Source organism: Capricornis sumatraensis, chromosome 3 (assembly GCF_032405125.1).
Source record: "Capricornis sumatraensis isolate serow.1 chromosome 3, serow.2, whole genome shotgun sequence".
Lineage (NCBI taxonomy): Eukaryota > Metazoa > Chordata > Mammalia > Artiodactyla > Bovidae > Capricornis > Capricornis sumatraensis.
The window spans coordinates 177,274,711-177,297,410 of NC_091071.1; the positions used below are offsets into that span (position 1 = coordinate 177,274,711).

General features: G+C 51.5%; 1 protein-coding gene across 2 annotated transcripts in view; it reads left to right on the forward strand.

Moving 5' to 3' along the window:
• The window catches only part of TMCO4 (transmembrane and coiled-coil domains 4), a 105,122-nt gene that overhangs the window by 65,358 nt on the left and 17,064 nt on the right, over positions 1–22,700 (forward strand). For both annotated transcript variants that reach the window (XM_068968336.1, XM_068968337.1), the window contains exon 14: positions 22,121–22,238. In XM_068968336.1, coding sequence (XP_068824437.1) covers positions 22,121–22,238 — 118 coding nt within the window. The remainder of the gene's footprint in view (positions 1–22,120; positions 22,239–22,700) is intronic.

A 22,700-nucleotide genomic window follows, 5' to 3' on the forward strand; every position in this document is an offset into this window, starting at 1 on the left:
GTCGCAGGGTTGGACACGACTGAGCGCCCTTCACTTTTCACCCAGTCCCCACCCATCAAAGATGAGAGGCGGACAGAGCCAGAAGGACCACACAGATGCAGGCCTCTGTGCTCAGCTGGGGACGGGGCCACCAAGAGACCCGGCTCTGCTGCTGCAGATATGCAGGCTCTGGAGTCTGGGCATCCCCTTTGAATCCTACTCCCACTACGAGGCAAGCCTCACCTTTTTGAACTCCAGGGGACTCAGGCAACACCCTGAGTGATAATAGTATTGTCATCAAGGCTGTAAGGGTTACATGCAGGAGTGCACACAGATGCTGGTGTGTGAGAGCCTGGGGATTCCTACTGAGCACTTATTTTATGCTAAGATCTGTCTTAAGCTGTATAAAAGGGAGCTGGCTTGAAATTCCCTGGCGGTCCCATGGTTAGGGCTGCACGCTTTCCCTGCCGAGGACTCAGGTTCGAGGCCCGGTCAGAAACGAAGAGCCCACAGGCTGCACAGTGAGGCCAAAAAACAAAAAAAAGCCGAGGGGGGACTCATTAGAACACCACACACACGTAGGTGACCTTAACCGTGGCCCGAGTTGAGAAAAATCGGCCTCCCATCAGAGTGGGGCCCCCAGGTTCTGTTTCTCTCTGTTCCTGCATTCGCCTTTCCCCCTCAACCCCGTCTTTCTTGACAACCCCTCCCAAGCACTGGCCTGGGTTACTGGTGGGGCAGCTTCAAGTCCGCAGCTGACTGTGGTCATGAATGAATTATTCACCCTTTCCCTGGAGCTGCTGTTTCACATCTAATGCATTCCAGCTCAGCTGTCTGGTCTCAGGCAGTCCTGCTCGTTTAACACCCAATTAATCTTTACACAGAGAAGACCTTCTCCTAATTGCAGGAAAGCTGTCATTATCTTAGTTGGGGGAAATGTAAAAAGGGAATTACTCTAATGCAATTGAATGTACTAATTGTTTTCTGGATTCCCTTGAGACCAAGTAATGAGATGTAGCAATAAATCCTAGAGTCACCCAGAGCACAGCATCCTTCAGCCAGCCTCCCCCGGCCCTCTGCTCTCACCCAGCCACAGCCCATCCTTTCTCCCCCTCCCCCAAGAAAAGCTGCCTATGGCGTTAACCATCTCACAGCTTCATTTCCTTCCTGAGTGACGTTGCAGACAGCAGGGGGTTACTGCTTAGGGGATATGCAGCCATCCCCAAGGTATCCCTCACCTGGTCCTGCTCCTCCCTCAAGCTCAGTGTGGGCAGCTTCCTTCCAAATAGCTGTCTGGACCACGAACCCCTTGAGGGCAGGAATTGTGTGTGAGCAGCCCCTGTGCCTCCTGTATCTGGGATGAAACCAACAGAGAGTGCAGGCTCTGTAAGTGACGTGTCTAAGGTAAACATTCACATTGTATCAGTCAGGACAGGTGAGGTTATGCCGCAGGGACAAACACGCCCCACATCCTTAGAGATGGAGCACAGCAGAGGCTCATTTCTCACTTGGGCTTCCCGTGCACTGTGGGTAGGCCGGGGCTCTGATCTTTGTAGTCACTCAGCCATCCAGGCCAGTGGAAGCTCCCTCAGGAGGAGGTTGAGATTGTGGTGAATTACACACTAGCTCTTCGGTTTCACCTGGAACTAACACGTGACTTTCACTCATGTTTCGTCAGCTAGAGCAAGGCAAATCGACATCCAGGAAAGGCCAGTGAGTATTCCCACCATGGGCTCCAGCTGGAAGACCTTACTTGGATTCTGGCCTCTAATGAATTCTTAGTTGAAACAAAATAGGGACTTTCCTTTCTTCCCCTACCCTGCTTCATAGCTTGCAGGATAGAAGAACCCCCTGATGGGAAGCCAGAGTGTGGCAGGTCCTAAGGATGCTGGGGTGAGAGCGCCAGAGGTTGATGGTACCCAGGAGCTCCGGCCATGGGACCCCCACACAGACAGAGGCAGGGATGATCCCCAGAAGGTTACCCACCAGAGGACCAGAGATGAGGCCAGTATAGAGCTGGGTCCAGTCCGGCAGGGGGCAGGCTCCAGGCAGACAAAACTCTGAGCTGTGCTGATGGTGACTGGCTCCAGCCCAGGGCCCAGGGAATCAGACATGACCTGATAAAAATGCCTTGGAGACGTAGTGCGTGTGTGCTCAGCCGCAAAGTTGTGTTCAATTCCTAGCGACGCCGTGGGCGGTAGCCCACCAGGCTCCCCTGTCCATGGGATTTCCCAGGCAGGAAAACTAGAGTGGGTTGCCATTTCCTTCTCCAGGAGGTCTTCCTGATTCAGGGATTGCACCTGAGTCTCCTGCGATTCCTGCATTGGCAGGCAGGCTCTTCACCACTGAGCCACCTGGGAAGCCTGACGACGTAGCGAGTGAGTGAGTGAAAGCCGCTCAGTCGTGTCTGACTCTTTGCAACCCCCTGAACTGTCCAGTCCATGGAATTCTCCAGGCCAGAAGACTGGAGTGGGTAGCCGTTCCCTTCTCTAGGGGATCTTCCCAATGCAGGGATCGAACCCAGGCCCCCAGTTGCAGGCGGATTCTTCGCCACTGGGCCACCAGGGAGTCCCTGCTCTCAGCTTTGGTGTCCGTCACCGCAGATGGGACGGATGTCTGTGCCGATGCTGGATGGTGTCCGTTAACCTGGATCCTCGCGGCCTCCTCATGGGCAGGCATCTGACTCACCATATTCTATAGGGAGGTGGCAGAGCTGAGGCTGCCCCCGGTGCCAGGCCCTGGCCCTCAGTCCGGGTCCCGCTCCCGCGGCCGCGCCCTGCTTCCTCCCTCCCCCTTTACTCTGCGCTCAGGGCTCCGGGTCAGGCCCTGTCTGTGTTGCTCACCTCTGTATCACCAGCTCCTGGCACAGGACTTGGCACATACGAGGCACCCGGTACCTGTCAGTGGTTGATTACCTGTCAGTTGATGAGGGACATGCAATCCATGTTTCGCGTTCTCCATGAGGGCCGCCTGCAGAGAACGGCGCCAAGGCCTTTGGGTGGTGAAAGGCTGGAGCTACATGAGCACGTGGACCCCACCAGCCCCAAGACCTCGGCCAGTGGGTCACCCAAGGCCCCTAGTGACCCAGGTCGCTCCACTCCTGGACCTCCCGGCAGGTGTGGCCAGCCAGCACATGCTCGGCGTGCGCAGGATCTGCCCGCTCAGATCCAGGACAGAACGTATGTCTGCCGAACTTTGGGCAGGAGAGGAACGTAGCCAGAATTCCCAGGTGAATGGTCCATCTGCCCGCCGACAAGAGGAATTTGCTTTGGAAGTGACTGATCCTCTGACCAAGGGTATTTCTGGCCCCAGCAGGTGGCCGGGGGGTGGAGTGCAGGGCCTGATGCCAAGAAGGGCCACCATCCAAGCACAAGAGACCCTGGGCCCCAGATCCAGTGGATTGCTCCTATGCATTCACTTTCAAAGGCCTCAAAAAAGTGGAAAGAGAGCTCAATTCAGACTGACTCATGGAAGTGGAGCCAGGAAGGGGCCACGTGAACCGAGAAATCAGTTCTGCCTCCGCTGTTTGTGCACTGATGCGTCTCTTCATTCTCAAAAGATGTGAAGGGAATTCATTAGTGACCCTGCACATTGTCTCTGGGCGGCGGCCCTCTCCACACTGTTGGCAAGACGTCCCGGGATATGCTGGCTCGCCTGTTTGTATTTTCACTCAGCCAATAAGAGCCCGCAAGGCCTGCGCACTCTGGGCACCTGGGCCCATCCGTGGCGTCAGCCCTGGCTCCCCCTTCCATCCTGCATCTGTAAGTCGGCCCCATCCAACTGCTTCTCCTGGAGACTTCAAGATACGTGAAACCTGCTCATCACTGTCCCAGTGCCCTGCACCCTAAGCCAGGCTGAGGAGTTAAATGGGACACAGGGGCCTCCTGGGCTTGCTCGGGGCTTAACCACAAGCTTCTAGTGAGCAAGCTCTGTACCCAAGGTCTCCCTGGTGGCTCAGACAGTTAAGAATCTGCTTGCAGTGCAGAGACCCGGCTTTGATCCCTGGGTCAGGAAGATCCCCTGGAGAAGGGAAAGGCTACCCACTCCGGTATTCTGGCCTGGAGAACCCCCCTGGACAGAGGAGCCTGACGGGTGACAGTCCACGGGGTCACAGAGTCAGAAATGGCCGAGCAGCTTTGACTCAGCCTGTACCCAGCACCCGTACTAAGTGCTTTGCGTGTTTTCTCACCTTTATTTATTTATTTTTTAACTTTTTCTTTTTTTGATGTGGACCATTTTTAAAGTCTTTACTGAATTTGTTACGATATCACTTCTGTGTTGTGTTTTGGATTTTTGGCCAGGAGGATTGTGGAATCTTAGCTCCCTGACCAGATGTAGACCCCACAGCCCCTACATTGGAAGGCAACGTCTTAACCACTGGGCTGCCAGAGAAGTCCCGTGAGCTTTCCCTTAATGTGCAAACGAACCTAAGATGCGGGCAGAGATCCCTCTCTTGCCAGTGAAGAGGCTGGGGGCAGGGGCTACATCCACTTCACTCTTGAAATGGGGGACTTGGCCCAGGGAAGAGGCACGCTAGCGTGCACGTGGAGGGCCGGGACCCAGTCTGGCGGCTCAGCCTCTTGGGGCGGTGGGTGTGACCACACAGTGCTTGTTGTTACTGTTCAGCCACTCAGTCATGTCCGACTCTCTGTGACCCCGTGGACCGCAGCATACCAGGCCTCCCTGTCCTTCACTAACTCCCGGAGCTTGCCCAAACTCATGTCCATGGAGTCGGTGATACCATCCAACCATCTCCTCTGTCGCCCCCGTCTCCTCCCGCCTTCAATCTTTCCCAGCATCAGGGTCTTTCCAAATGAGTCAGCTCTTTGCATCAGGTGGCCAGAGTATTGGAGCTTCAGCTTCAGCATCTGTCCTTCCAATGAATATTCAGGGTTGATTTCCTTGAGGACTGACTGGTTTGATCTCCCTGCTGTCCGAGGGACTCTCAAGAGTCTTCTCCAGCACTGCAGTTCAAAAGCATCAATTCTTCGGTGCTCATTTTATTCCACAAACATCAGAAATTATGGCCTCCTATACTGAGGGTTCCAACAGATGATTTGGAGTCATCCGGTTCAGACCCCTACACATATAGGATCCCCTTGACATCATCCATCAGAAGTCTCTACTAGCATCTGCTTACTCACTCCCAGTGACGGGAAGCTTACTACTCTGCCCAGGTTGGTTAGGAACTTAGGAAGGGATCAGTTTAATCTGGAAGTCGGTGGCTTGTGGGCTGTGGAACATTAGGCCCTGCTCAAAGAGTCTGTCAAGGCTGCTCGTGTTCATGTATTTCCAGGGAGGCACTGGCACCGCAGCAGAGCCCCGAGGGCTTCAGTGCCTGGGTGGCCAGCGTGCCCCCAGGTCTGCGCTCAGGCTTTTCAGAAACAAGATTTTACCCATTTTGAACCCGGAGCTGATCAGCGCCCCTATTAAGCACATTCACAAGAGACAGCATTGGGAACTGAACGCTGATTCATTTCTGTCCACCAGTAATTGTCGATTTCATGCAAATGGAGCAGATGTCCACGCTCTCTGTCCAAGCTCCTGGGAAACAGATTATCTGCCAAAGCTTCTCTCTGCAGGGCGAGGGAGGGGCAGCTTCCAGGAATTATTTTCCCGGCCATGATGAGCCCTGGTGCCCGCCCAGCTTCACGAACACATCCCCACCCAGGGACCTTTCTCAGTTTCCCTCCCTCCTGGGCCTCCCCCTCACTGAGAATGTTGTATAAACTAGTCCCTTGCATGAGTCTGGTTGATAATAACTGAAGAATCCAGACCCTCTGCAGTGAAGGAGCAGCCCTCTGGGGGTTTGGGGATCCCAGCAGGGGAAGGAAGCACCTCGTGTCTTCTCAATTTACATAGTAATGGGCTATCTCAGTTCACAGCATTCCATAATGAAAACTGTTAGGGTTTTATTTCCCCTTAAATCTAAGAATTCCTAGCAAGCCTGCTTAGCCAATATCCCCAAAGTGGTGGTCTTTTAGAAAATCTCCAGGTCTGTTTTGTAGAACAGAAGGTTAGAACCTTCCTGCCTGTGGGTGGTGTGTTCCCCACAGTTCAGATTTTAATGACAGAGGTTGAGTTTGGGGGTCCCCCTGTCCCTGCCACCCCAGCATAAGTGTCCCCGTGTGAACTCTGACTTTTCAAGTCTCTAGAACATTCTTCTTTCTTTGGTTCACTGGTACTCAGACCTGCATTTATTTATTTATGCAAAACCCATCTCCTGGATTTGCAGGACTTCTCAAGAAATATAGATAAATATGAAACATCAGGGCCAAAAGCAAAGCACAGATGTGAAGAGGGGACACAGCCAGCTGAGAAGCTCCAGTGCAGGAGAGTGGACCCTGCGGGCAGGCCTAGACCCGAATCTCAGCTCTGCCGCTGAGCACACGTCCCTACCCCTGTGCCTCAGTCTCCTCCCCTGTGAAATGGATCCAGGAACACCTCCTTCAGCTCGTGATTGAAAGAACTGGATAGGGTAATGTATGTAAAGCACTTAGCAGAAATGGCTGGCAAGTCGCAGGCGTTCAGTAACTGCTGTCTTTGTCCCTGTTACCGCTCTGGTTGTACTTGCCCCTGTTGTTACCCAGCTGCTATAACAGCTGTGGCTTCAGCTACTCACTTCCTAGCCGTCAGAGCAAAAGCAGAAAGCATTGATCCTGTTTCTCACTTCCACAAGGGGACGTGGAGATACCAGCTCTGCTGGTGGTAAGGCCATCCTTTTCAACCTGCCTCACTTGGAGAGTTTCACGCTCTCCTGTGAGGAGCTAAGTGCTCAGGTTCAGGCTTAATTAGCCATCAGAGCCTCAAACAGCTCTGCCTTCTCCTCGCTGGAAAGGTTTACAGACCCAGTGCCATGAAGACCACACCGTGGCTGGGAATAACCTCTCCAGGGTGCCGCCTAATTGTCAGGAGGGTGGTAGCAGGGGTGTCTGCAGAAACTCAGGCAGGGAGATAACGATGTCTTCAGCTTTGAACACCTGGGTACTTGAAAGAATGTTAATTAGGCGGCAAGTCCCAAGTTGGACTCTCACTGGTGTAATTTTACATTTAGTAATTTAGCAGTTGCTGGGGATAGAGGCTTCAGGGGACTGTTGTTGAACATGGCTTACAGCTTAGCAAGCAAGGGAGTCAGTTTAGTTGCTCAGTTGTGTCCGACTCTTTGTGACCTCATGGACCGCAGCACACCAGGCCTCCCTGTCCATCACCAACTCCCAGAGCTTGCCCAAACTCATGTCCATCAAGTCGGTGATGCAATCCAACCATCTCATCCTCTGTCGACTCCTTCTCCTCCCACCTTCAATCTTTCCCAGCATCAGGGTCTTTTCCAAGGAATCAGCTCTTTCCATCAGGTGGCCAAAGTATTGGAGCTTCAGCTTCAGCATCAGTCCCTCCAATGAATATTCAGGACTGATTTCCTTTAGGATGGACTGGTTGGATCTCCTTGCAGTCCAAGGGACTCTCAAGAGTCTTCTCCAACTTTGGCCCAGCCTTAGATACCCCATAAGAGGTCTGCGGGGTTTCTTGTTTGTTTTTTAATATGTATTTATTTATTTATTTGGCTGCGCTGGGTCTCAGTTGCAGCACGTGAGATCTAGTTCCCTGACCAGGGATTAAACCTAAGCCCCCTGCATTGGGAGCTCAGAGTCTTAGCTGCTGGACCACAAGACAAGTCCCGTGAGGGACTTGTTGAACTGCACTCAATGTAACCAGCTGACTGAGTCACCGTTCCTGCCAGGTTCTTCCCATGAAGTGTCTCTTTGATGGTCTCAGCCAGCCCAGGTGGGCCTAGGCCCCGTGACCCATGGCAAGGCCCTCTCCATTGCCCCGGGGGGACCTTGGACCTGTCTCTTGAATGGTGCAACTGAGTGTTCACCCAGCTTGTCCAGGCTGCACAGCCAGTAAAAGGCAGGGTCAAGTCTGGAGCCTTCTTCTTGGGGCTCGTCTCAGGCACCATGGGGCGCGGCGGGTGCTCTGGGGTGTGGTCAGCCGAACTCTTGCAGGTGGCTTTCCTGGAAGGTCCTGGCAGAGTGTCCCGGGACACCTGGAGCATCTATGGCTGCCACAGCACCACCTGGTGGTGACTTTTGGAGCATGCACCTCACGAGCCCAGCGGAGAGCGGGCGCCAGCCGGGCTCCCTTGAGGCTTGTGCAGAACTGAGCACCTCCTCCCTCTGTCTGAGACAGTTCCATGTCAGCCAGCCACATCTTCCCTGCCTGTATTTATTAGACATCAGAGATACAGAGCAGCGAGGGAGTTCCCTGGCGGTCCAGTAGTTAGGGCTACACGCTTTCACTGCTGGAGGCCTGGATTTGATCCCTGGTTGAGGAACTAAGATCCCACAAGCTGCAAGGTGTAGCCAAAAAAAAAAGGTGGGGGGAGATATAAAGAGGGGGAGGATCTGGTATTTACCGAGCTCCTGCTGGGAAAGGTGTTTCCTGACATCATCTCTTAGAGTCTTCCCAACAGCCCTGCAAGTCAGTGATTCTCCAGCCCTTTCTGGATGAGGAGATGGACAGGCGTGGCCTGGCCCAGCTCCCATGGCCCCATCGGACCCCTGCTCATGTCATCAAAGCAGAAGGTCTGCCCTCACTGGGCATCAGTGGGCTTTCCAGGCAATAGCTACCCAACGTGTGCTGTCATTGCAGTGAACTTTTTCCCCTCCCCAGATGAAAACCAGGAGGAAATGTTCTGAAAAAGAACTTCTCTAAAGAAAGAAAAATCAAATCCCGTCAGTCCATTAGCGATGTCCCCTTTTTCTTTAATGACCAAAAACTATACAAGATCAGGTTCCTGTGGCACTTATTTTAAAAGACGGAAGGGAACCCAGCTGGGGTTGTTTCTGAGGATTCCACAGCATCACAGAGGTCACTGGGAGGCCCCTGCCCTGTGCAGACCCGAGTGGAGAAAGTCATTGGCAGAGAAGAGGAAGAGCAATGACCAGGTTTATGATATGCCTCCAGTTACCCCACCGGGAACTTGAACTCAGGCCCATAGACATGCATTCATGCTCACAGGGTCATTCAAAGAGGTGAGCTGCTGCCAGAACTGGGCCCGCTCTGGGATCTGAGGCTCCACAGTTTTGCAAGGCTGTTCATGCAAGGATATGGCAGCGTTAGTCATAAAGACATTACTACCGGCAGCTTTATCAGTGATCTCTGCCCTGACTGTTCCTGACCAGCGATCACTGTACCATCTGTCTCAGAAATGGAATAAAGAGCTATAAATCTTGGGAGCGGGTAAGAGGAAGCAACCACGGGGAAATCTTATTTTGAACCCAGATCTAGACTCTTTAAGTAAATTACCCAGTGGAAACATGACCGCTGCTGTCAGAATGGGAACCTGACATCGGAGTCCAGAGAACCTCAGAAGTTCAGTGGACTCAGACTTGCTAAACTGTAGACAGCGCTGTGGACCCCAGGTTATAAGCACTAGCAGAATGGGAATAACCACTCTGGATTTTCAGCCAGGTTCCCAGCCACAGGCATTACCATACAGGTCCTCAATCCAAACTACACAGATTCCCATGTAAGAGCAGCTTTAAAGATGAGGTCTTATTCCATAAAATTTATAAAAACATGAAAAAACAAAAAACACTATATGGGAAAAGCGCCAAGAAGCAAACATCAAGATTAGATCCTTAATTTAATAGAATGGCCTGAAGGAGTGCCCCCCTCAAAAAAATAAGCATGATTACAATCATTAAGGACATAAATTAAAACATTGAAGGATAAGTGGAAAGAGTAAGATGTTGGGGGAAAAAAAAAGTGCAGGGAGATTTTAAAATGAAACCAGTGGAACTTTTAGAAATGAAAAAATAGTCATTGAAATTAAAACTTTGGTTTTAATTTAAACAGATTAGACAAAGCTAACGAGAAATCTTTCCCAAAGGAAAGATCTTTGGGGGTACGTATTAGATACGTTAAGGTCAGAAGAGCAGCGGCTCCTGAGTGGCTCACAATGCAACAGTCTGGCAGTCAGAAGCGCTTTACAAAGCGGAGGATCACTCTGATAATGAACGTGCCCAGGGGGCTCCCTTGGACTTGAGACGTACCATTCTAATTTCCCCTGCAGGGGCCCTGGAGAAGGAAATGGCAACCCACTCCAGTGTTCTTGCCTGGAGAACTTCATGGACTGAGGAGCCTGGTGGGCTCCTCTGAGATTGCCATGGGATTGACTGACCGACACTTACACTTAGAGAGAGAAATAATGAGTTGGAGGATCGGTTTGGAGAATTACTCCCAGTGCATTGTGCAGAGACAAAGAGATAGAAGGTAGGAAAGAGAAGTTAATGCTCAACAGTTGCCTAATTCCAACTCCAGAAAGGAGAGAATAGGAAAGAGAGACAATTTACTGACTGAGATTGACTGACAGACATGATTCCTAAGGTTCAGGGAGCATGAGTCTTGAGCAGAATAAATATGTTATACCTACACAGATCATAGTGAACTCCAGAGGTAAAAAGGAATTATTTAATTACTTTTAAAATGAATTTTTAAAAATAATACTTACAAAGAAACCTCAACTAGACTGATGAGACTTCTCAAAACAATAGAAACCAGAAAAGAAAAAAAAAAGCTGTCAATCTAAAATTGTATATCCATCCAGCTAAACTATCATTCGAGGTGGAAGCCAAAGGATATTTTCAAAGACTGAGCAAGTTTACCTCGAAGAGACCCTTGCTGCAGTAACTACTCAAGGAACTCTACTTCAAAAAACAGTGACTATTACTGTGATAATACAGACAGAACATCTAGCCCCGTTCCCCGAATCCAGGACCATGGTCGTGACCACTAGCTGCCTTTATCATAATTGAATAAAGGCCTCCAGACCCCGCTCTGCAGCTCTGACCGCTGGCCCTCTGGACCTGGTTGCTTGATCTTGCACTTGATCAAATCAGTGCTTGAACACCCTACCTTGATCTTGCCTAAAGGATTCTGCCTTGGCCTATTTTCCAGTTTTCTAGGAGGATCCTGCCTTCATTCAGGGTCCCAAAACCACATCCCTGAAACCAGCCACTTGCCAACATCCTGGCTGGGCCACTTCTGTCCTCAGGCGACACTCCCACCCGGTGTTCCTCCCACTCCTCGTCTCACTAGGTGAGAATTCAAAGGAACATTCACCTAGTACTGGTATCACCAGGGATTTTGACCCATTGCTTATCGCACATGAACTATCAGTACTTTGCAGCGTTTCAGATATGTTGCATGTATCTGCGGTAGACTGATTGCAACAAAAAATGGCCCTACTTCTCCACCCCTCCTTGCTTTCACATCTTTTTCAATATGACCTTGAAGCTCTTCCCATCAAGAAGTGCAGTCCGTTTCTCCACCCTTTGAATCTTGGCTGGCCTTGTGACTTGCATTCGCTCGCCAGTCTATGTCTGACGCAGGATACAGCATGCTTGGGGCTGGTGCATGGGGATGACCCACAGAGATGTTATGGGGAGGGAGGTGGGAGGGGGTTTCATGTTTGGGAACACATGTAAGAATTAAAGATTTTAAAATTAAATTAAAAAAAATAAAATAAATAAAAAGTAAGTAAAGGAAATGACATCGTATCCATTTTAGACTTAAACTTCAGAAGATCTTGTGCATGGGTGTCATCCTTGCCTTAAGAACAAGTCAAGGCTAGCCCCCTGGGGGATGGAAGACACGTGAGGCAAAGCCATGTAATCTTAGCCAGCCCCCAGCCTACCCACCAGCTGGTCGTAGACACATGAGTAAACCCAGTGGGATCAAGCATGCTGGAATAATCTGAGCAGAACTGCATAGCCCATTGGTAGGCTCATGAGAAATAACAAATGGTTATTTCAAGTCACTGAGTCTGGGGATTATTTGTTACACAGCAGTAGCTAACCAATAGAATATATAAGACATTTTATTTGTGTATATGCATATAGATAATGAATCTGCTGGTGTTATACTGGCTCACAGCCTGAAGCTGACCAGCAGCTACTTCTAAGTTACGTCATCTTGCTCAGTTTAACGCTTCTGGTGGGGAATTGAGTGTCCATGCTAGGGTATGGACTGACAGCCGTAACTCCCCACCAGAAACTGCACAGTGTGGCAGGATTCATGCAGACCCCTCTTCCTTTGCGTGATCTTTCCACCCACCTTGGTTTGGCAGGTGTTCCCAAGATTAACAAAGCAAAAGGTCGTGTGCCTTTGGCGTGGTGCCCACATCAGGATATCAGTCTTCCAGCAAATTCCAGCCTGCTAGTGTGTGTCTTGAATCAACCGAATAAGAACTGTTTATCTTGGCAAGTTGTGTTGTTCTGGTTTTAATAGTCAATTTTAGAAGATGTCGCAGTTATCAAAAGACATGTTTTGGTTCAAGATTAGGGAAGTAGAGTAGGAGAGAAAATGTAGGCATCACTGAATTCCACTCTGCCCCTTATTGTGTGACTCTGGGCAAATTACTTAGTGTCTCTGAGGCAAGTTTTTCCCATCGTAAAATGGGAGTAGTCCTGCTTACCTCCTAGGATTGCTATGAGAAGAAAATGAAGCAGTATATGTATAAAGCTCTTAGCCTAGGTAAGCTGTGATGGTGGCAAAGAAAAGAAGGGAGGTTAAGAAATAGAATACCAGAACTTTGTTTAAAAACAAACAACAAAGGAAAACCCTTTGCAGCAAGATCTCTCTCTCCAGTTTCTCTCCCAGCTCCTATGGAGTTAGACCAGCATTACTGCCTGTGATATTTGAAGGATAGAACCAAGGCAGAAGAGTTCCTCACTAAGCTCAGATACGCTTAAACATCCTGACCCTTGAATTCCTAAACTCTCACTTAGCTGGAAACTGCGTCTGGGCTGCCACTAGATACCAGCTGAAATGCAGAGCAGGCTGTCACTCAGTCAGCTGGCTCTTTCATCTCCAGGATAGCAGACATCGCCTTTGATGCGATTTCTTTCCCTTCTGCGGAATCGCATCTCCCAGTTGCTTTGTCTGCAGACAGACCCCACTTTAGCCTCCCCTGGAGAGGCGGGGTGGGCAGCCATGAGAGGTCAGGCATGCAGATTAATTTTTCGGGCCCCCAGATGCTAGTAACAGCCTTACCACTTTGCCGAATGGAAAAGACGGAAATCAAAAGGGAGAGATGAAGGCTTACTCCTTCCATGAAATCATCCCAAATCCCTATAATCCATCCAAACGGGCTCCCTTAAACGGTTCTTTCTAGTGTGAACCTCATTCCACTGAAGGGTTGGGAGGAGGGGGACAGTCAAAGCTTGCCTTCATCTCCCTTCCCTCCGGCTCCTGGACCTCTCGCTCGCCCCTCCGCCGCGTCTGTGCGTTTATCTTGCGTGTACGTGTGTCTTTGGCATGGATTCCATTTGTGTTAGATGCCGTTCACAGCATTTTCTTCAAGGTCTGTTTTCTGGACCCGCCATCAGGAGGTAACTTCCTCGTTCGTTTCCCACTTTATCTGTCCGTGCACACACGACCCCCTGCCAGGAGGAAGAACATCCTTCTTTTTCGCTTCTCAAACTGTGGTCTTTGCAGCGCGGGAGAATCTCGTTACTGACAGTGTGATAGGCTTGTGGGAGCGTGTGATGTGGCCTTTCCTGCCGTGTGGTGAGATTTCTGTGAAGCTCCTAGAGGAGGCCGGTTGGAGAGACCGGGCAGACACCGCCAGGGCCTGCCTCACGTTCCAAAAGCACACGGTCTGGAGAGGACAGAATGACAGCGGCGAAGCCGGGAGTGGCCATTCCCAGCGATACAGGGTCCTCCCTCGTCGTGCAGAAGGGATTCTCCGTGGGACTCTGAAAGAGCTAGCCCTACTTGGTACATTTTAAGAGTGTCTAGTTTGACAGAGACTCAGTTTATCAACAACCTCAGATAGGCACTATTCTAATGGCAGAAAGTGAAGGGGAACTGAAGACCGTCTTCATGAGGGTGGAAGAGGAGAGTGGAAAAGCTGGCTTAAAATCCAACACTCAAAAAGCTAAGATCGTGGCATCTGGTCTCGTCACTTCATGGCAAAGGGAAGGGGAAAAAGTGGAAGCAATGACAGGTTTTATTTTCTTGGGCCTCAGAATCACTGCGGATGGTGACTGCAGCCATGAGGTTGAAAGACGCTTGCCCCTTGGAAGAAAGGCTATGAGAAACCTAGACGGCATAGGGAAAAGCAGAGACATCACTTTGCTGACAGAGGTCCATATAGTCAAAGCTATGGTTTTTCCATTAGTCATGTAGAGATGTGAGAGTTGGACCTTAAAGAAGCCTGAGTGCCACAGAATTGATCTTTCAAATTGTGGTGCTGGAGAAGACTCGTGAGAGTCCCTTGGATAGCCAGGAGTTCAAACCAGTCAATCCTAGAGGAAATCATCCCTGAATATTCATTGGAAGGACTGATGCTGATGCTAAAGCTCCAATACTTTGGCCACCTGTTGCAAAGAACTGACTCATTGGAAAAGACCCCGATGCTGGGAAAGATTGAAGGCAGGACGAGAAGGGGACGACAGAGGATGAGATGGTTGGATGGCATCGCCGACTTGATGGACATGAGTTTGAGCAAACTCCAGGAGATAATGAAGGACAGGGAGGCCTGGCTTGCTGCAGTCCAGGGGGTCGCAAAGGGTCAGACCTGACTTGGGGACCAAACAGCAACAGAGAGGGTTTTAAAGACTAAGGCTCTAGAGTAAAAGGGTTCCTGCTGTTGTGAAGAAGTAGCCATCCTCAGCTCTTGGGGGTTTTTTGTGTGTGTGGTTTTGTTTGAAAAGCTAAGACAATCTCCAGAGTGCCAGGAGCACCCCAGTGGTAAAAGTGTCATATCAGGAGTCTGGCATGATAAGAGCAGTTGACAAGATAGAAACTGATTTATCTAAATCCTGAGTGATAAAAAGCAAGATGGTTGCACAACAGTGTGGCTATACTTAATGCTACTGAACTGTACTCTTAAAAATGGTTAAGGAACGTCCCTGGAGGACCAGTGGGTAAGACGTAGCCTTCCAGTGCAGGGGGCTGGGACCCCTACTCGGGAAACTAAGATCCCACAAGCGTCACAGCTAAAAACTAAAAAATAAAGCAGAAGCAATATTGTAACAAATTCAATAAAGACTTTTGTAAAAGGTCCACATCAAAAAAAATTTTTTTAATGGTTAAGATGAAAACTCTTATGTTACGAGTATTTTACCATAACATCTTTTTTTTTAATTTTGAGGCTTTCCTGGCGGTCCAGCGGTTAGGACTGTGTGCTTTCCCTGCCAGGGGTGCGGGTTCAATCCTTAGTTGACTAACTGAGATCCCACAGGCTGAGTGGTGGGGCCAAAAAAAATGTTTTTAAGTAAGTGAGGAAAGTGTTTAGCCGTAGTTTGCAGCTCTATAGCTGCTCCTCTCCAGAGGCTTCGTCCTCCGACCACGTGCCCGGCATCACCACTCCCCACCACTGCCTCCTCAAATAGTACCTGCAATTAGCGGGTGGCTAGAAACAGGCCCGGAGAAGGCAATGGCACCCCACTCCAGTGCTCTTGCCTGGAAAATCCCATGGATGGAGGAGCCTGGTAGGCAGCAGTCCATGGGGTCGCGAAGAGTCGGACATGACTGAGCAACTTCACTTTCCCTTTTCACTTTCATGCATTGGAGAAGGAAATGGCAACCCACTCCAGTGTTCTTGCCTGGAGAATCCCGGGGACAGGGAGCCTGGTGGGCTGCCGTCTACGGGGTCGCACAAGGTCGGACACGACTGAAGCGACTTAGCAGCAGCAGCAGCAGCAACAGAAGCAGGCGTGGTACTGTAATGGCAAAGCCATCTCCAAAAACAGTGCGTCCTGCCCACCGTTTCTACCTCGCTGCCAACTTGATTGTCTGCCTGGGAAAAACAGTGGATCCCACTGACCGGGCATGTGCTGGGCACCACCCTGAGCATATAACAACCTCACTCCAGCCCTGGGAAATCAACATTATTGTATTATCTCCATTTTACACGAGGAAGCTAAGGCTCCAAGTTACTAAATAACTGACTTCAATGCACGCAAAACCAGCATTTGAAGATTTCTTTTGTGCTCAAGGTCAAGCAACTTCTCCCAGACTGGCGATTCCCAACCTCCGTGCCCTTGGGCCCTTTCTGCTGACAAACATTTCCCAGCCCTGCGTGGGGCACTAGTCACTCTTTCAGCTCCTCCTGGTGGAGAAAGGATGTAATGACAAAAAGCTACCTGAATCCAGAAATTCTGTGAGTCGCAACAGCCACCTGATAGTCCTAATCGTGGCACCTGCCGTGTGAGACAGGCGGCGTTCAACTGGCCAGCGGCGGTTTGCACTTATGCAGGCCCTCAAATTCGCTCTGGATCTTTGCCCCCAGAGATGGGGCACCTTGAGCTACACCACAAAGCTCCTGAAGGTCTGGAGATCCCGAGCCTTCCGTATCATGTAGGCCAAGCCCAGGGGATTCTGTGGATATGGCTGATGTCAGGTGCTTCTTGGGAGGGTCACCACAAGCCTCTGACTCACACTGTCAGACGCCAGGGGAGGAGACTGAGGGCGGGTTGGCTCAGTTTGGGTGGGGTCAGAAGGACTAGCTCCACCAGGGCAGGGTCAAAAGGACCGTTCATGTTCTTGCCCGCTGCAGACCGCAGCTAGCCACAGGAGCAGAACCCTGGAAACCAGCAGCTAAAGAGCTGAGTCCGTGCTTGAGCGCTCAGTTGCTTCAGCCGTGTCCGACTCTTTGCGACCCTGTGGACCTTAGCCCGCCAGCCTCCTCCATCCATGGGATTCTCCAGGCACGAATACTGGAGTGGGTTGCTGTGCCCTCCTCTGGGGGATCTTCCCGCCCCAGGGATGGAACTCGTGTCTCCTGCGTTGCAGGGGCTTCTTTACTGACTGGGCCAGCAGGGAAGCCCAAACAGCTGAGAGCAGTGGTTAGACACGCTCACATTTGCTTTCAGCAGAGTCAGCACTTGCTCTTCATTATCCAGTCTACAGAGATCCTCGACTGGCACCTCTCAGAAGAAGTTGTACCAGGAGGGAAAAAAAAAATTTTTTTTGCATGTATTCTCACCACAAAGGGTTCATACTGCCGAGTCCCGTGGCTTGCTTTTGTTCATCCCACAAGTACTTACTGAGCACAGCACCTCTGCCAGGTGCTGTTTGCTGAGGGCCCTGGGGATTCCCTGTTGTTGCTCAGTAGCTCAGCTGTGTTCAACTCTTTGCGACCCCATGGACTGCAACACGCCAGGCTTCCCTGTCCTTCACCAACTCCCGGAGCTTGCTCAAACTCATGTCCATTGAGTCAGTGATACCATTCCACCATCTCATCCTCTGTCGTCCCCTTCTCCTCCTGCCTTCAATCTTTCCCAGCATCAGGGTCTTTTCCAGTGAGTTGGCTCTTTGCATCAGGTGGCCAAAGTATTGGAGTTTCAGCTTCAGCATCAGTCCTTCCAGTGAATATTCAGGACTGATTTCCTTTAGGATTGGCTGTTTTGATCTCCTTGCTGTCCAAGGGACTCTCAAGAGTCTTCTCCAACACCGCAGTTCAAAAGCATCAGTTCTTCGGCGCTCAGCCTTCTTTATGGTCCAACTCTCACATCCATACGTGACTCCTGGAAAAACCATAGCTTTGACTAGACAGACCTCCCTGGGGAACGTGAGAAAGAACAGTCTCAGCCCTCGGGGAGGTCCCATGTAGTGGCAGACAGACTGCAAAAGAGATTTTAAAAGACAACTAGGGCATGAGTTAGATGGTTTCAAGTGCTGTGGAGAAAAGGAAATCAGAGAAGAGAGATGGGACTCCTGGGCGGGGTGGGAGGTCGAATCCTCCTCCCTTTGGAGGGTGACAGTTAAGCAGAGAGGTGCCGGGGGGAGGTGTGTGGATGTCAGGGGGAAGGGCATTGGGAGGAGGGGTCCGCGAAAGGGGGATCAGGGAAAGGCCTGGCGTGTTCTGGAACAGCGAGGCCAGTCTGCCTGGAGCAGAGCGAGCGAGGGGATGCATGGGGGAGGTCCCAGCGGGCTTCAGGAGCTGCTGAAGCTGACTTACCCCAGGAGAGATGGACCCCACGAGAGGGTCTTGAGCGTGAGAGTGAAATGATCTGACTCTCCCCCCAGTGGAATTTGCATGTTGCGCAATCCCCCATCTTCAGTGTGTAAGTCAGTGATTTTCAGCAAACGCACAGTCCAAACCATCACACGACTCAGTTGTTGAAAATTTCCATCACCCCCAGAAGGTACCTACCTCGTGCCTACGACTTGACTTTTAAAGGGATCACTTTGGCTCCCGTATTAGGAATAAAAATAAGAGATAGAAGCCAAAGACAGTTTGGACAAGTAATGTTTCTCATAGCACACGTGCGTGACGAAAAGCACCGAGAGTGGAGAGGTGAAGACAAGACTGGTGAACACTTCCTGGTGCTTCCGTGGCCAAGACTCCTCACCCCAGTGCAGGGGGCCTGGGCCCAGCCCCTGCTCGGGGCACTAGATCCCGCATGCCGCAACAAAGGTGGGAGATCCCGTGCTCCTCGACGCCCATCCAGTGCAGCCAAATAAATACATAACTAAAAAGAAAAAAAGACAGGACCGATAGAGCATTTCTTCTCCACTGCTGGAGGGATGGAGCTGCCTTAATTCCAAAGTCCTAACAGGGTGAAGGGCCTCCACCTTCGCAGTAAAAGCATTGTATTGAAAACATACGCAGGATCGATTAAAAAATAAGGAATCCACGCCTAAAAGCTGGGCATGCCTGTGTCCTCTACTTGAAGGTGACCAATGCTTGTTGGACCTCTGACTGTTTATAAAGCTATGGGACTATCTTCACACCTTAAAAATTCACAGGAAGAAAAGTTGATGGTAGCAATTGGAATAAATCCCACATATTTCAGAAAACACTTATGGTCCCTGCAGTTAAACGGTGGTAAGGTGGTCTTATATTCGTTATTATTATTAAAATGTTAAATCCCAGTTTCTTTTTTAAAACATATATTTGGCTGTGCTGGGTCTTAGTTGTGGCATGTGGGGTCTAGTCCCCTGACCAGGGGTTGAACCCAGACACTCTGCATTTGGAGTGTGGAGTCTCAGCCGCTAGACCACGAGGGAACTCCACTGTGACATGAAGAGCCACATGTGTCCATGGAAGGGCCCTTCTTGACTCTAAAAGTGGAACCTGAGTGAGGATGTTCTGTGTTTTACCTGGAAAACTGAAATTTTCTGGTATTATAAAGTTTTGGACCAAACAATGAATTTTGACATTTTTTCCCCCCAGCATCTAATTCAGTGGCCGGTTTTCTTAACTCAAGACTTCCCCCGCCTGGACTGTATCATTCTTGCAACAGGACATAGGATTCTCCCTTCGGTGGGTCTAAAATGATTCCCGCTAAGCTTTTTTAGCTAACACCTGTGTATCACCAAGAGTCCGCTTCGTGGCTTATCTCCAGGTTTGCCTTTTGTTCCAGAGAACAAATCATGTTTTAAGATGTAAGGAGAGCACCTCTGACTGGGTAACCGTCAGAAGGGGAGGAGGTCTCAATAAGTCAGTTTTCAACCAGGCTTCAGTAAATATGTTTCCGGCTCGCTGCCCACCCTGGCTGGATTTGACTGTTCTGGACTGTTTTGTGAGTTTCAGCTGCTAGTCTCAGTTCAGCAAAAGGCAGCTACCTCTTTGCTGTTCGTCATAGCTGTCAGATAGGAGTCACGGCATCCTGGCGGTCGCCCTAGGCGACCTGGTGGGGAATGCTGCAATCCCACTGCTGGCCACAAGGGGTCCCAGCCCGCCAGGTGATGGCCCCTGGGGCAGCAGAGCTCCTGAGATGAAGAGATTCATCGGGCAGGTGCCCTGAGTGGCCGGCGTCCAGAGAGAGCACAAAGCTGTTGGCCCACAGCTGTTAGCACTGTGGGGGCAATGCTAACCACCCCGTGATCGCTGCGCTCTGAGTTGCTGCTGCTGGAGGGATGCCCAGGACCTGGCAGCTCCCCGTACTGGGGTCTAGGCTCAGCTGTGTTCTCACTACCCGTGTGACCTTCAGCACGCCCCCTCCCCTCTGACACCCCGTGTTTCCTCATCAGCCAAGAGCAAGGTTCAGAATAAAATCTACAGCCTCGCTGGAAACACAAGCCCTGAAATAGCCCTTAGGTGGAAGAGTATCTGAGTCATCTTTACCATTCAACACGAACCACCAGCTTCCTGAAGTTTCACATCTTTCTGCCAGATTATCCTCTCCCTGGAAGCCAAGGAGTGATGTCAGGATTCTGTGCCAGGGAATCTGATCTCTCAGAGCCAGAGGAGCACAGGGGTTCTCAGACTCCCGTTAGCCCAGAACCCCTTACTCAAACTCTGACACGCAGCTCAAATGGAAACCAGATGCGCTCTGGTTAGAAACCGGAGCCCAGGGAGAGAAAGCCAGCCGGCCGTGTCTCTCAGCAGGAGATGGGCAGGGCTGGCTGAGTTGTGCCTGTAGGGCCCCCTCCCCAAGAATAACACGGAGCAGGTAGCTCCCCAAGTGTAGGGGCGCGCGGGACTCTAAGAAGGAGCTGCGTGCTGGGAGGTGTGGAGAAGGCAGGCAGGGGGCCCGCCAGCTCCCGCTGTGCGTTCACCGCCCTGGCTTTTTCCCCACCACGACTTCTCCCCATAAAGACCCTCAGTTCAGTTCGGTCGCTCAGTCGTGTCCGACTCTTTGCGACCCCATGGACTGCAGCACGCCAGGCCTCCCTGTCCATTGCCAGCTCCCAGAGCTTACTCAAACTCATGTCCAGTGAGTTGGTGATGCCATCCAACCATCTCATCCTCTGTCATCCCCTTCTCCTCCCACCTTCAATCTTTCCCAGCGTCAGGGTCTTTTCCAATGAGTCAGCTCTTCGCATCGGGTGGCCAAAGGATTGGAGTCTCAGCTGCAGCATCAGTCCTTCCAGTGAATATTCAGGACAGATTTCCTTTTGGATGGGCCGGTTGGATCTCCGTGCAGTCCAGAGACCCTCAAGGCCGTACCATAGCCACTTGTAGGCTCAGAGAAGTGACTTAGCTCAGAAGTCACTAAGCTGGGATTTGAACCCAGAGTGTTGCAACTACAAAGTGCGTATACTGGCTGTCCCAGGGGATGGCCGTGTATTTACTCACTCCTTCACTCACACCCTTCTTGAACCCCGAGGATAGACCAAGCTCTGTGGTGTACAGCTGTGACCAAGGTAAGCCGGAGCCCCGCCCTCCCTGAACCCAGAGGTCAGAGGAGGAGACGGATGCAAACAAGTGAGAGGAGGCCAGAGCAGAGCTGGCTCGGGTGGAGAGTGGCTGGGGGCAGGGCGCGCACGAGCACCTGGGTGGGCTGAGAGCGGCGCTTCTCAAAGTGCGTGTGAGCCGTGGGTTTCCAGTCTGCGGGGACATCAAAGAGACACTGCTTCTCTGCTCTGCACTGAGAGGACGGACACCCCATGGGCCAGCGCTCATCTTCGGGCTGCAGTGTGAGGAGCCCTCGCCTGAAATCCCCTGAACCACTAGGTCAGCGCCAACGCGTCCAGTCGATGCCCTTTCGCCCCGCTCTCCTCTGCACTCCCGCCTTACTGCCAGGCCGTACAGGCCCCCAGGGGCTGTTGCAGAGGAAGGCTGTGGTGTCTCCTGCCTGGCACATGCAGCGAGCCAGGGACCATGAGCCTTCTAAAGAGAAGCACTCCATCCGAGTCCACGGTCAGTCGTGAGCTTCACGGACTGTGGAAATAGATGTGGGTCCCCACCTGGACTGTGCTGCCCACTGGCCACGTGATCCTGAAAATCTCTTTGGTTTCCCTTAACTCTGAAACGGGGATGATGTGTGCTTATTCGTTCATTCATTCCTTCTTGGTTGCGCCGGGTCTTGCTGTGGCAGTCTTTTCCAGCTGTGGGGCACAGGCTCGGTAGTTTCGGGGTGTGGGCTTTGTAGGAATGGATCAGGCACCAGAGGGCTTGACCCAGGGCCTGAAACTCAGTGAACAGAAGCCGCAGTATGTGTGTGCATCTGTGTGAACGTGTGCACGAATGTGTTTGCGCCTGCAAGGACAGGGAAGCCTGGCACGCTGCAGCCCATGGGGTCGTAAATTGTCGGACATGACTGAGCGACTGAACAATCGTGAGTCCATATCTGCGTGCATGTGGGTGTCGCATCCATTTCTTCCACCGCTGTTGGACGGTCCCTTGCGGGACCCACTGAGGCCAGGGGCGCTGACGATCTTTCCTGGGGTCTCTCTCCAGATTGCCAAGGGATCGTTGAGGACGTCGTCCTGCTGGGCGCACCTGTGGACGGAGAAGCCAAGAACTGGGAGCCTTTCCGAAAGGTGGTTTCTGGAAGGATCGTCAATGGCTACTGCAGGTCTGTCCAGACCTCGTGTCCCTGGGGAGGTGTCGCCTGGGGACACAGATGTTTGAGGCCAGGCCCTTGTCCCGGAGGATCTCAGGGAGCAGTGGGGCACTGGTCCTGGAAGGAGCAAGGCCCAGGCCAGGGGTTCTGAAGCGGGCAGCATCCGTGTCCATGGGACGATGCACGAGAGGGACAGGTCCTGAGGAGGACTTCCCTGGGTCAGGCCCGAGACCAGTTCATAGGATGACTCGAGAGGCCAGGCTGGTCACCGTGATCTGGGGCAAGAGGGACATGGGGGAGTGGGCTGAGACTGAGAAGCAAAGGGTGCGCCCCAGGCGGGAGGTCTGTGAGTGCTGACTCGCGAGCCCCCGTGTGCTGCGTTTGTTTCTTCTTCTTCGGCCGCGCTGGGTCCTTGTTGCGGCATGCAGGCTCCTCTGGTCGTCGTGTGCGAGCTCAGTAGTTGCAGCACGCAGG